Source organism: Theobroma cacao, chromosome 8, assembly GCF_000208745.1.
Source record: "Theobroma cacao cultivar B97-61/B2 chromosome 8, Criollo_cocoa_genome_V2, whole genome shotgun sequence".
Classification (NCBI taxonomy): domain Eukaryota; kingdom Viridiplantae; phylum Streptophyta; class Magnoliopsida; order Malvales; family Malvaceae; genus Theobroma; species Theobroma cacao.
In genome coordinates, this window is record NC_030857.1 from 9,759,656 (window position 1) to 9,773,049 (window position 13,394).

Sequence of the window (13,394 nt, forward strand, 5' to 3'; positions counted from 1 at the left end):
TTAATTTATCATGTATGTTATAACACAAATTATATATTATAATGATATATATACAAAATTTGTATATATATATAACGACTAATAAACGATATATTATATAAGCAAAGCTAATGACTAATAATGGTATTAAATTTAGTCATATAAATAAGGTTGTTATAAGTTACATTTATTATCTTTGTTCCATTTGCTTTAATAGTTATTATCACTTAATAATCAATAACAACACTTTGATATGTTCTATTGATGTAAACATAAATGAAAACACTAATAATTTTATAAATTATAATTTTATAATGTTAACACCAAACAAAAAGTAAATATATTTATACTAAAAGTAAATAATAGATATATAATTATGCGGTTATACATAATATTTTATATTGCAATATATTACTATATAGGTATAATAATTATAATCTATTAATACGTAGGATATCTAATATTATATATTAATATTAACATATAACTTATATTTTCTAAAATATATAACCTGTAATTATATATTTTATGATTTTAATAAATAAGTATATTATGTATGTTATATATTTGACAATGAAAATACCTATTATACTTAATATAAGTATAATTGATTCCTACATTATTATATTAACCATAAAACTTTGCAATATATATAATAATAATTATATTCTTTATAATATGATTTATATTTATATTTATTAATTTACAAGAAAAGAAGTTGATTGAAATAGTTAAGTTTGCCTTGAAGGCAAGGAAGACAACCGTTCCAAACTCACTACTTATTTAAAATTTTTTATTCTTTCTTAGAATCTACTATCTATAAAATGGAAAATAAAATGTAAATTAATTTAATCTTCATATTGGATGATAATCAAAATGCAAGCAATGAGTAAAAATGTCATGTGTATTAAAAAAATTATATAATAAATAAATTAAAAATTAATGAAAATATATTTTGACAAAAAAAAAAGTAAAGAAAAATTGTTTTTGGGTCCATTAAATGATCAAGACAAGTAGAATAGGGTCACATGACATTCGATATCTTCTTGCTTCTATTAAAAAATGCTTACATAAATTTTTTTATAAAATCTTTCATATATTCGTTGAGAAGAAAACCAAGTTGTAAATTATTTGTCGAATAATATATATTTTCATCAAAACTTATAGGTATTAGCTTAGCTTCAAGCAGAGTTGCGTGACATCTTTAGATTAGATAAACTTAATTTTCTTTATATTAGATTTAAATAAATATAAAAAAATAGTACTTCTTACTTTTATTTTTTATAAATTTATTTTAGATCCGTGTACACAAGTAAATTATTTATCTTATATATTATAAATAATTGTAAAAAATAGTAATTCTTGTACTAAGAATTTTTTTTCTTCTTACTAATGTAATTTTGAAAGTTTGGTTTAAATCTCTCTCTCTATTACATCTTTTTAATTTTAATTATTAATAAAATTTTTACAAGATAACTGAACCTGCGGAAACTTCTAACATGAAAAAAATTGATCAGCTAGGATAATTAAATCGAGCAATTGACTCCGCCTAGTGGATCCAATTTCGGTCCGTCATCATCTCCCAACGAGCAGTCGTAGACTAGTAGTCAAACTTTGGTCAACCAACTACCATTCTACTGCTGACGTGGCATCCATCTCACCTTTATCTTCGCTGCCAAGTAATCTTCTTTAATCCCGATTTCACATTCCATTCTCTCAAACGACGGCCTGTTAGATCGTAACCGTCACAGCGGTACATTGATCTCTCGCCTCAGCAGCAGTTTGCAATGATCAAGCGACGTAAATCAAGATCAACGCGTGGAGTTCTTTTTACGATAAAAGTTAAAAAACCTTGCCGTGTCATTGGCATTTTAGCTTTATAAAGAAAACAAAAATTTCCAACTGCCTTTTATAAAATTTCGGTTTTGTTATTTCCTTTGATCCGAGCAGAAACTCACCAATTGATTCATTTTTTGCTGATTTCTTTCTTTAATTTCTTTTAAAAATTTGCAATTCCCTGATTTTCGTGGTAAATTTCGACAGCAGGTTTGAGCCTAAACTATATTCTTTTCCTTCTACAATTATAAAGATTCCCTCGTTTTATGCGAAATGTTATTTTTTAAATATTTATTTGATATTTTTTTTCCAATAGCTTCACTGACATTAGGGTTTTATTTTTTTTTTTCAGTATGATCGATATTCTATGGTTTTCCGTAGTTTGCTGCATGTTTTTCTTTCTTTTTTTTGTTTAATTCAGTCGGTTTAGCTGCTGGTGTTTTTTCTCGATTGCGATTAGGGGTAAGGCATTTTCTTGTTTGGTTGCTGGGAAAACTCAGGGAATGCAGTTTTGAGTGATTATCTTTTTACTTTCTTTTAGAAAAATGTGAGTCAACTATAGTTTTTTATGATTTAATTTTAGTAATTTCCACAAATTTGATAAATGTAATTGTACATATGGTCATTTTTGTTGAAAATTGATAAGTTAGGGGCATATATAAATCAAATGCTTGTCTGTTAGTGGAGGAACCTTTCTAGTTAAGCAATGGATCTTTAAATGTAGTTCTGTTTAATCCTTTGAAGCCAGTGCTAGTCGAATGTGTTTCTTTGGGGGAGCAGCTAGGACCTTTGAATTATTCTGGCTGGTTATTTAATTATTGCTAATTAACATATAGTTTTAGGGTTTAGCATGTTCTATTTTATAATGTAATATCCTTTGGATTGCTAGGAAGATAGGCAGATGAGTGAACACTGAACAGATATGTGCATATGAAAGAGTTTGGTGGTTGTCAGTCTATCATCTTGGCTATCTGTATCAGAATAAACACTGGTTTGGTTTTGAGCTTCAATTTATAGGTATTGAAGGTGAGCAGATTACAGTCATAGTTTCACTCCTGAGCTCAAACTATTTGTGTTTCACGTCCTTTCAGTTGATTCTTGAAATTAATATGGGATGTAACATTCTAAGCCTGGAATGTTACTTACCATCAATAACTGTTTCTTGAAATTTTACCGAGCTTATTATTAGTGTGTAGATGTGTAATTTGTTATCTGTCCATCAGTACTTTAGTCAAGTATTCTATCTACAACGCTTTTCCGTTTTAATGGACTGTGGAACTGAATTTAAGAGTTGCTTCCCTTCAACCCTCAATGCCATTTTTGTCTTCATCAATATTTTTTTCTGGTTATTCTCAATGTACTGTTGCTACTTTTGGTATTTCTTGTTGGTTTATAGTTTCTATTCTCTTTACAGGTAATTTTGGTCCCAGTCCCCTTGACTTCTTGGTTGTCCTTGTAGAAGCAAGTGATCATTTTTCATGTTAAGACAGAATAAAGCAAATGAGCTGAGAAAGCATAATGAAATTGTAATGTGGCTATGATTTTTGTGTTCTTATTCTGGGGCATTCTTGTAGCAACATAGGATGGGTGGTTTATCTTTGTAAAAATTGTAGTTTGAGAGGAGCAGTGTTATTCTCTCAATTTTCAGAAGGGAAACATAAATTGAGCAACAGAAGAATAAGGACTGGTAAATGAATTTCTGGACTTGTTGATTCTTCAGCAACTTAAAAGTGTATCCGCAAGCATTGGTCTTTTGGGCTGTCGAATAAGATGCTTGCCTGCTATTGCTCCATGGGATGGAGAGGTGTCTTCTATTCTTCACTTTTCCTTCTCACCCTAGTTGAATCATCAGGCAGATCAGAGAGAATATTGTTGCCAAACTTTGGTGCGCAGAAAGCTGTAGATTTCAGCTGGCCAGTCTTCAGTGCAAGCATATTTGTGTTTGTTGCTCTTGTCCTCTCTATGTACCTTATCTTTGAGCATTTAGCTGCTTATAATCAACCGGAGGTATATTATAATCTTCCTTTCCATTTTTCGAACTTTTTTTTATTTTTTATTTTATGTTACCCATTATTATTATGTTTTTTATAGAGGTGCCTTTGCTATTTTAACTTCAGGAGCAGAAGTTTTTGATTGGACTCATTCTGATGGTTCCTGTCTATGCACTGGAATCGGTGAGTGTATTAATTAATTATTTTTCTTCCCTCATCTCTACCCCTTTCGACATCGCATATTAATATCTTTGATGATGATGGTTTACTATTTATTAATGGAAATATGTATTTGATTGCATTTGCAAGGATCTTTTTGCTTGCAAGTTTTACAGAGTCATTTTTTAAGGCACTTGACGTTTTTTTGTACTTTAAACATTGGGACAGACCAGATTCTCTTGTCATTCATCTACATATTTTTGGCTTTTATTATTACATATATGGTTCTGACTTTACAACTTGCTTTGTTGTTAGATTTAAAAGTTTTTCCATTCTAGCAGCAGTACTTGGTGGTATTATACAATATTCTATAAAACATTGGTATCTTGGCATCTGATTTTCTATTGAATTTTTTTTAATTAAACTGTAGGTATTGTTTCAGATATATTTAACTTTTTATGGACTAACTGTGTATTCTGGATTTTTAAAAATTTTTTTGAAACAGTTTTTATCACTGTTGGATTCAGATGCCGCTTTCAATTGTGAAGTAATTCGGGACTGTTATGAAGCTTTTGCATTGTACTGCTTTGAGAGATATTTGATAGCTTGTTTAGGTATGCTAAGAAGACTGAATGTTTCTTTGCTTATTGATCTACTAATAGCTGTTATGTCTTGAATGTGTTAGAATAGATTACTTCTCATAAAGTATCTTTCAGATCTTCAATGTCTTTTTTTTATTTCCTTTTTGTGTAGGTATGTGTGATTCGTCCTTTTTGGTTGTCTTTTTATGTTTTCTCATTTTTGGTTATGAATAAACTGTGCAAAGAAACCTATAAGGACCACATATCTGAAGAGTTAAACAATCATGATGAGCCTTGATGGTGTTCAGAGGGCTTGACAAGGGTGTGATTAAAGATAGGGAATTTGGGACCATATAGATGTCTTTTAAGTCTTTTTTCAGTTGAGTCTGGTGAGATGCTCTTTTAGTCAAAAAATATACCCTCCTGCCCCTGGAAACCTTTGAATTAGGTGCTCACTGCATTTAGGGGGCTGTCATTACAAGTCAGACTTGAAAATCCTAAAAGCTTCTTTTGGGTTTAATGAACTGATTGAGGGACTTTTCACTATTTGTTTGAAGCAGTTGCATGCTTATGTAGGCTGTTTGTGGTTTTGCATTTGTTTTAATTGCTAGCGAGAAATATTTGAGTCTGCCTGTTTGGGCTTATCCATTGTATTTATCGCTGTAGTTCATCCGGTAAGTCATTTACATCTCTTCATCATCAAGGGAAAAGTATTGCCAGAAAAGTTAAAACTGAGAATAGGTAGTTTGACAATTTATTTTTATTATTAATATTATGTGTTTCTAATTTTTACTTTTCTAAGAACTGTACTTGGTGAGGATCTTTTTTTTGACGAATTACTTGGCAGGGATCTGACATAAAGAAATTCTTATGTCTGAATAATTATGTTCTCATATGGAGAATTCTTTTTGTGATATACACTAGCCTGATGCGTGCTTAGGGACATATGACAAGCAACAAATAGGCTGCTTAGTTCCTATTCCTTGGCCTTGCTTAATGGGGTCATAAATAAGTGTTGCAGTCTCTGGCATGGAGTCTTAAGTGATAATTGAAAACAGAGAATAAAACAAAATTCTCTGATATCATATTTGAATTACTAGGTGCTAATTATATACAAGAAAACCTATCTAAATTAAGTCTGGGAATCTGATAAATTACCAGAAATTAGGGAACTAGAAATCAGAAAATAATCCAGCAAAAAAAGGAAAATAAAGAAAGCAAATAATATCCCTAAACTAATTCCTACAAATCTGGAATATAGTCAATAAAATAAATTGATAAGCTGTCAACACTCCCCCTCAAGCTGGTGAATAGATGTTGGTCATTCCCAGCTTGTCTACTAGCACTTCGAAACTCGGTCTAGGCAGCCCTTTTGTTAGAACATCAGCTATTTGTTGTTTGGTAGGCACATAGGTCATGCAAATCACTCCATCTTCTATTTTTTCTTTGATAAAATGTCGATCTGTCTCCACATGCTTTGTTTGGTCATGATGAACCAGATTATGTGCAATACTTATTGCGGCCTTATTGTCACAATATAGCTTCATAGGTCCCATACTAGACACTTTCAGTTCTTCCATTAGCCTCTTTAACCAAATCAGCTCACAGGTTCCTTGTACAAGGGCTCTAAATTCTGCTTCTGCACTGCTGCAAGCTACAACTGGTTGCTTCTTGCTTCTCCAAGTAACCAGGTTCCCCCAAACCTTTGTACAATAACCAGATGTAGACCTCCTGTCCTCAACTGAATCTGCCCAATCTGCATCAGTAAATGCCTCCACACTTCTCAGCTCATTTTTCTTGAAGAACAAGCCTTTACCGGGTGTAGATTTTAGATACCGCAAGATTCGGTTGACTGCCTCAAAATGTTCTTCACTTGGAGAATGCATATACTGGCTCACTACACTTACAGCAAATGCAATATCTGGTCTTGTGTGAGATAAGTAAATCAATCTTCCCACTAGACGTTGATATCTCCCCCTATCTACTGGAATTCCACTCCTTGTTCTTCCAAGCTTCATGTTCATAACTATTGGTGTTTCAGCTGGCTTGCAACCAAGCATCCCTGTCTCTTTCAAAAGATCTAATGTATATTTTCTTTGAGAGATAATAATACCTTTCTTGCTTCTTGCCACTTCCATCCCTAAGAAATATCTTAGTTGCCCAAGGTCTTTGATTTCAAATTCACTCCTAAGAGTTTTCTTAAGCCTCTCCATTTCTTCTGTATCATCTCCAGTTAAAATAATATCATACACATACACAATCAAAGATAGTTTTCTTTCCATCTTGTGAATGCTTGAAAAAAAAAGTATGATCAGTTTGTCCCTGCTGGTAACCATACCTCTTTATAGTCTTTGCAAAACGGTCAAACCAAGCTCTTGGTGATTGTTTTAATCCATATAGTGACTTCTTCAATCTACATATTTTTTTGTTGCCAATTGCCTCTTCAAAACTTGAGAGGCAAATCCATGTAAACCTCCTCATCAAGCTCTCGGTTGAGAAAGGCATTTTTGACATCCATTTGATGTAGTGCCCAATCAAGATTAGCTGCTAGTGATAGTAGCACCCTTATAGTGTTTAACTTTGCAATTGGAGCAAACGTTTCTGTGCAATCCACCCCAAAAACTTGAGTGAATCCTTTGGCAACTAGACGAGTCTTGTGTCTCTCTATTTCACCATTTGACTTGTACTTAATGGTGAACACCCAATTACACCCTACAGAACTCTTACCCTCGGGTAACTCCACTACATCCCAAGTTTCATTCTTTTTTAGGGCTCTCATTTCTTCAAGTACACAACCCTTCATTTTGGCTTTTCAAAAGCTTCTTGAACATTTTTTGGAATTTCATCCCTTTCAATCTTTTTTGTCAAAGCTCGGAATGCTCCTGATAATTGGCTGTAAGATAAGTAATTAAAAATAGGATGTTGAGTGCATGATCTAACCCCTTTCTTGAGAGCTATTGGAATGTCCAACTCATTAGGTTGAGTCTCCACTTGAGGCAAATTAGAAGTATCACCAGCACCAATAATTTCAGTTTCAGTTTCAGCATTTACTTGTGGATTGGACTCTTGGCAGCAGGGTTGATGAGTGAAAGATTGCACTTCTTGAGGCTTTTTGTTTCTTCGTGAATAGACACGAAGCTCTGATTGTTGTTGACTAAGCCCATTTGGATCTTCCCCTGTTTCCAAGCCAAAATCTGTTGATGACATAATTGGAGGATTTCTATTTCCTGGTGGTGTTTCAGGTATGTCAGGAACTACAGGAAGAGGAATAAGACAATCCCAAAGCTTCTCTTCTCCTAGTATCTCCCCCTGAAGAGTAAGATTTGGGTAGAAAGGTTGATCTTCAAGGAAAGAGACATCTAAGGAAACAAACATTTTTTTTGTGGTTGGACAGTAGCATTTGTACCCTTTTTGACTAGGAGAATATCCAACAAAAATACATTTTATAGCTTTAGGATCTAATTTTTCACGGGTAGGATTGGTATTATGTACGAAGGAAGTGCGGCCAAAGACTTTTGGAGACAAGGAGGTGAATAATCGAGTTTGAGGGTAGGTTTCCAGTAGGATACTCAAAAGGAGTTTTAAATCGGAGGACTCGGGATGGAAGTCTGTTTATTAAGTATGATGCAGTTAGGACTGCCTCACCCCAAAACTGTTTAGGAACATGAGTTGTGAACATAAGTGCACGTGCAGTCTCCAATAAATGACGATTTTTACGTTCAGCAATACCATTTTGTTGTGGGGTTTTGACACGAACTTTGGTGGAAAATTTCATTTTCTATAAAGTAATTGCCAAGAATTGAATTGAAATATTCCCGACCATTATCTGTTCGAAGAATTTGAATTGATGTATTAAATTGGTGTTGGATCATTTTATGGAATTGTTGGAAAATGGTGGCTGCATCCGATTTTTCTTTGAGAAGATAAACCCAACATGCTCTTGTATGTCATCAATAAAGGTTATGAACCATTTGGTTCCCGAAATATTATTTACCCTTGAAGGACCCCAAATATCACTACGGATCAATGAAAAAGGTTTCGAGGACTTGTATGGTTGATTTGGATAAGAAGTACGGGTATGTTTGGCAAATATACAAGTTTAACAACGAAAAGAATTGATATCTTTATTCTTGAACAGAGAAGGAAACAAGTTTTTCAAATATGGAAAACTAGGATGGCCTAACCTATTATGCCATAACATAATCTTACTGGAAACTGGAGTTAATTCACCACTTAGAGTCAGAGCTTGTTTATTCACTTGTCCATTATCCTCAAGGTAGTACAGCCCATCACGCATCTTAGCATTGCCAATCGTCCTCCCCGATAGTAAATCTTGAAATTCACCAAATGATGGATAAAACTTAGCCACACAATTCAAATCATTTGTCAATTTGCTAATAGACACTAGATTACATTTTAAATTTGGAACATGAACAGATTTTAGTGTCATATTAGCCAAATTTATAGATCCTTTTTCAGCAACAGATGATAAAGCACCATCAACAACACGAATTTTGGAATTTCCCGAGCATGGGGCATAGGTAGAGAACGACCTGTGGCATCCAGTCATATGATCCGAAGCTCCTGAATCCATAATCCAAGAGCCATTAGATTCAGAATTTGCACTCAAGGCAGAGAGATAATTACCTTTCTGGGCTATAGAACAATTTGAAGTTGGAACTTGTGCACTAGTTCGGTGTTGGGCAAGGACTTGTAGTTGTTCAAGCTGTTTCTTGCTAAAAATTGATCCTCTAGCCTTGTTTCCTCTGCGACAGCTTGAAAAACTCTACTTTGTTCACCTTGTTTACGTGCCTTCCAATTTGCTGGTTTTCCATGTGTCTTCCAGCATGTTTCTCTAGTGTGATATGGACGTTGACAATGATCACACCATGCTTTATCATTTTTTCGATTCCCACGCTGATCACTAGAGTTGGCAGGTTCATGTTTTTTTGAAACAAGAGCAGAACTTTGGGACCAGTTATCTGAAATAACCTCTGTAGTCATTCTTAACATAGCACGTTTCCTGCTTTCTTCCCTTCTCACCTCTGCAAATGCCTCTCTAATGTTTGGAAAAGGTTTTGTCCCCAAAAGTCCACCCCGTACCTCATCTAAATCTTTACTTAAACCATGAAGAAAATCAAATACCCGTTCTTTTTCAAGCATCTGCTTATACTTTAAGCTGTCCTCAGGACAATGCCAATTTGTTTCATAAAACATATCCATCTCCTGCCATAACTTGGTGAAAGTATTGAAATACTCAATCATTGAGAGATTACCTTGCTTTGTGCTTCTTAGGGCAGATCTGACCTCAAAACATTGTGCTGAGTTTTTCAGATTTGAGTACATTTCATGTGCCATGTCCCATATCTCCTTTGCTGTCTTGTAGAATAAATAAGTCCGGCCAATCTTAGGTTTCATGGAATTAATTAACCATGCCATAACCATGGAATTCTCTGACTCCCAAGTTGAATGACCTGTTGCTCCTTCCTTTAGTGTTACCTTTGTACCCGTTAAGTAGTCGAGTTTTCCTTTGCCTCGTATTACTAGCATAACCGACTGAGACCATTCAAGGAAATTGGCCCCATTGAGTTTGTGTTGGGTTATTTGGAGAGAATGGTTTTCCCCAACAGTAGGAATCACAGATGAAGACACATTTCTAGAAGGTTCAGATGACACCTTTGAGGAACCTTCTAGAGTTGCATCTGCCATGGCTGCTTTGGCTAACAATAATGGTTAGAGGATAGTCAGAGGAACTGAAGCTCTGATACCATGAAAACAGAGAATAAAACAAAATTCTCTGATATCATATTTGAATTACTAGGTGCTAATTATATACAAGAAAACCTATCTAAATTAAGTCTGGGAATCTGGTAAATTACCATAAATTAGGGAACAAGAAATCAGGAAATAATCCAGCAAAATAAGGAAAATAAAGAAAGCAAATAATATCCCTAAACTAACTCCTATAAATTTGGAATATAATCAATAAAATAAATTGATAAGCTGTCAACAATAACAATTGGGATGTCCTGACTCTGATGGGGATAAGGTTCTTCCAAGTTGTATGCACCCTTTTTTTTTCTATTTACATGTCCTACTAATACCATTTTCAGAAGACAAAACTATGCATTAGTGTTTACGCTTTTTCACTAATTTGATCTTGCTTGAAAAATGGTGTCTGTAGGTGGGGAGGAACGTACAATTGAATTCATGGAAAGTCAGACGGTAATCACTTCCAGAACCCCTCTTCTGGAAGAGGCATATGCATACGGAGTTGTTGAACATCCTTTTCCATTAAATTGCTTCCTGAAGGATTGGTATCTTGGTCCCAAGTTCTATCATGCTGTAAAGATTGGAATTGTTCAGTATGTATGTATTTATGTTTCTGAAAAGCTTTCGTTCGATTATATGCTTCTTTTGAAATTTTACAGACTTTCCAGTGCTTATCAAAACATCTGTCTTTCAGATGATACTGAAGATGATCTGTGCATTACTGGCTATGATTCTGGAATCCTTTGGGGTTTACGGAGAAGGAAAGTTTGAATGGAGATATGGGTGAGATATATGCTTCCATTTTTTTGAGAATATGAGAACTTTATCGCACATATATGACTGACTTATCATGGTTGGCTATGGATTTTAAGTGCATATCTTTTCAGCAGTCTTTTAGTTTTTATCATCACATGCTGACCTTAAGCACTGTAATTTTCTGGCAGCTACCCATACCTGGCTGTTGTTCTTAATTTCAGTCAGACTTGGGCCCTATATTGTCTTGTACAGTTCTATGCTGTTACTAAAGAGAAGTTGGAACCAATTAAACCATTGGCCAAGTTTCTGACATTTAAGTCAATTGTATTCCTGACTTGGTGGCAAGGTGTTGCTGTTGCATTTCTTTTCTCTATGGGAGCTTTTAAGGGGTCATTGGCTCAGGAATTGAAGACACGTATACAAGACTACATTATCTGTATTGAGGTATATTATTAAACAATATATCTTTAAGTATGGATTGTTCGTGGCAAGATCTTAGATAATTCTTTCTTCTTTCTTTCCTTTTCTTGGCAAGATATTGGTGTTACTGAAAATGAACCTAGTCTAGCATTTAAGGAAGCAATGATGTTTGAAGGTATTGAAAGATTTGCTGTTAGTGTAAACAAGACATTATGTTACTCTACTTTTCCCCATTTGTTTCGTTCATTTTTTAATTTTTTTTCACCAGTCCTACCCTTGGAATTTTTGCATAAATGTGGCTGTTCTCAAGACTGAAACCTCTGTTGAAATTTATGTTGCTCCAACTCTTTGTTTTTCCTCAAGTGCCTGTGTTAGACACAGATCCAACACCTCAACATAGCCATGGGGATAGGGTTTCGTGGCCCTCCAACTGTAAGAGAAAGCTTAGAAATAGTTGGACACACTCATCTTGGATGCCTATGTCTGACACTCTTGATTCTAAGCAATGCAGATTGTAAATGCCTGTATTAATGTGGTACCCATAGCATTTAGATTTATATTTGAGGGAGGGTGTTTATGGTAAGTCTAGATACTGTGGATGAGTTATGTTATGAGGTTTTCCTGAAACTCTGTAGTTATGTTCTCATTTGGTGAAATACTTTTTTTGTTTCTTTAGCCAATGTTATTATTTATTTCGAAGTTTAGAGTGATTCACATGGGGGTTTCTAAACTAATGTTTGGGAATTAGATGGGAGTTGCTGCTGTTGTGCATCTTTATGTCTTCCCTGCGGTACCTTACAAGCGTGGAGAAAGATGTGTTCGTAATGTAGCTGTTATGACAGACTATGCTTCTCTAGGAACACCACCGGATCCTGAGGAGGTCCAAGATTGTGAAAGATCTACTAGGATGCGCTTGGGTCGACATTATGAGAGAGAGAAGCGTTTGAACTTTCCCCAGAGTGTTCGTGATGTGGTCTTGGGGAGTGGTGAAATCGTAAGACTCTTAACTTTCTGCATTTTTGGCTGTATATCTTTTCTATCTTCCTGGTTTTCCTTTTTTCTCAGGTGAAACTGTTGTATTGTTACAAGAACATTTTCCTAAAAAAAGTAGAATAACTTGTACTTATATCTGTTCTGACTTTGTGAATCTTCTATCATATTTCTAGATTGTTGATGACATGAAGTATACAGTTTCACATGTTGTTGAACCAGTTGAAAGGGGAATTGCTAAAATAAATAAGACCTTCCATCAGATATCTGAAAACGTGAAGCGCCATGAGGAGGAACGAAGGAGGAGCTGTAAGGATGACAGCTACCTTATCCCCTTAAATTCGTGGAATAGAGAATTTTCTGAAGCCCATGAAAACCTTGTTGAAGGGAGTGTTAGTGACAGTGGCATGGCGAATGGGAAGAGACATCATGTCGAAGCTAAAGCAGGGGCATACAGGAATAAAACAGCCAGATAATATTTGCAGCTGTTTATTGCTATTGGAGTTGTTAAAAAGGTATTTTAACATGATTTCTGGAGAATGTCAAAATACTCGGCATGTATGTACAAATTTGAATCTTCTTAGAATTTTTTCCTTTCTCTTGGCCCTTTTTGATATTCTGAGTTTTGATAATGACCTGTTGTTTCTAGGGTGAAGAACTTGAGGGACAAGACCTTGATACTTTCCAACATCAGAAATGTATATAGAAGATTCTGACTAAACTGCAAAATTTTGCTGCAGTCTGGTCAATGTATACGGAATATACGATTCTGAACAGGTGAAAATTATGATGTTATATATGAACCCCATTGTAAAAGCAAGAATTGTGGTGCATTCTTTTGGTATTATACGTGGAAATTTACCTCTGAATGTTTTTTTGCCTCTCCACATCAAGTGCATATATATTTATA

At 34.5% G+C, this 13,394-nt stretch overlaps 2 protein-coding genes across 6 annotated transcripts; one reads left to right on the top strand and one right to left on the bottom strand.

Moving 5' to 3' along the window:
- On the top strand, window positions 1,696-13,371 carry LOC18592546 (protein LAZ1 homolog 1). 5 transcript variants are annotated; one of them, XR_001929093.1, is made up of 11 exons: window positions 1,696-2,025; window positions 2,705-2,841; window positions 3,230-3,822; window positions 3,933-3,989; window positions 4,471-4,579; window positions 10,731-10,915; window positions 11,013-11,101; window positions 11,263-11,518; window positions 12,243-12,488; window positions 12,661-13,042; window positions 13,134-13,371. XR_001929093.1 is itself a non-coding variant. In XM_018126076.1 (11 exons), exons 3-10 carry the CDS (start codon window positions 3,586-3,588, stop codon window positions 12,958-12,960), a joined length of 1,479 nt encoding a protein of 492 aa, XP_017981565.1. In that variant the 5' UTR covers window positions 1,697-2,025; window positions 2,705-2,841; window positions 3,230-3,585; the 3' UTR covers window positions 12,961-12,999; window positions 13,134-13,371. The 5 variants fall into 5 exon arrangements, 4 of the variants coding, with proteins under 4 accessions (XP_017981565.1, XP_017981567.1, XP_017981566.1 ...); XM_018126076.1 differs by having other exon boundaries at window positions 1,697-2,025; window positions 12,661-12,999; XM_018126078.1 differs by lacking the exon at window positions 2,705-2,841 and having other exon boundaries at window positions 1,697-2,025; window positions 12,661-12,999.
- LOC18592547 lies at window positions 8,654-10,721 on the bottom strand. The gene is made up of 2 exons (XM_018126080.1): window positions 9,194-10,721; window positions 8,654-8,879 (listed from the first exon to the last, which is right to left on the bottom strand). The coding sequence occupies exon 1, from the start codon at window positions 10,253-10,255 to the stop codon at window positions 9,203-9,205; it is 1,053 nt and encodes a 350-aa protein (XP_017981569.1). The 5' UTR covers window positions 10,256-10,721; the 3' UTR covers window positions 8,654-8,879; window positions 9,194-9,202.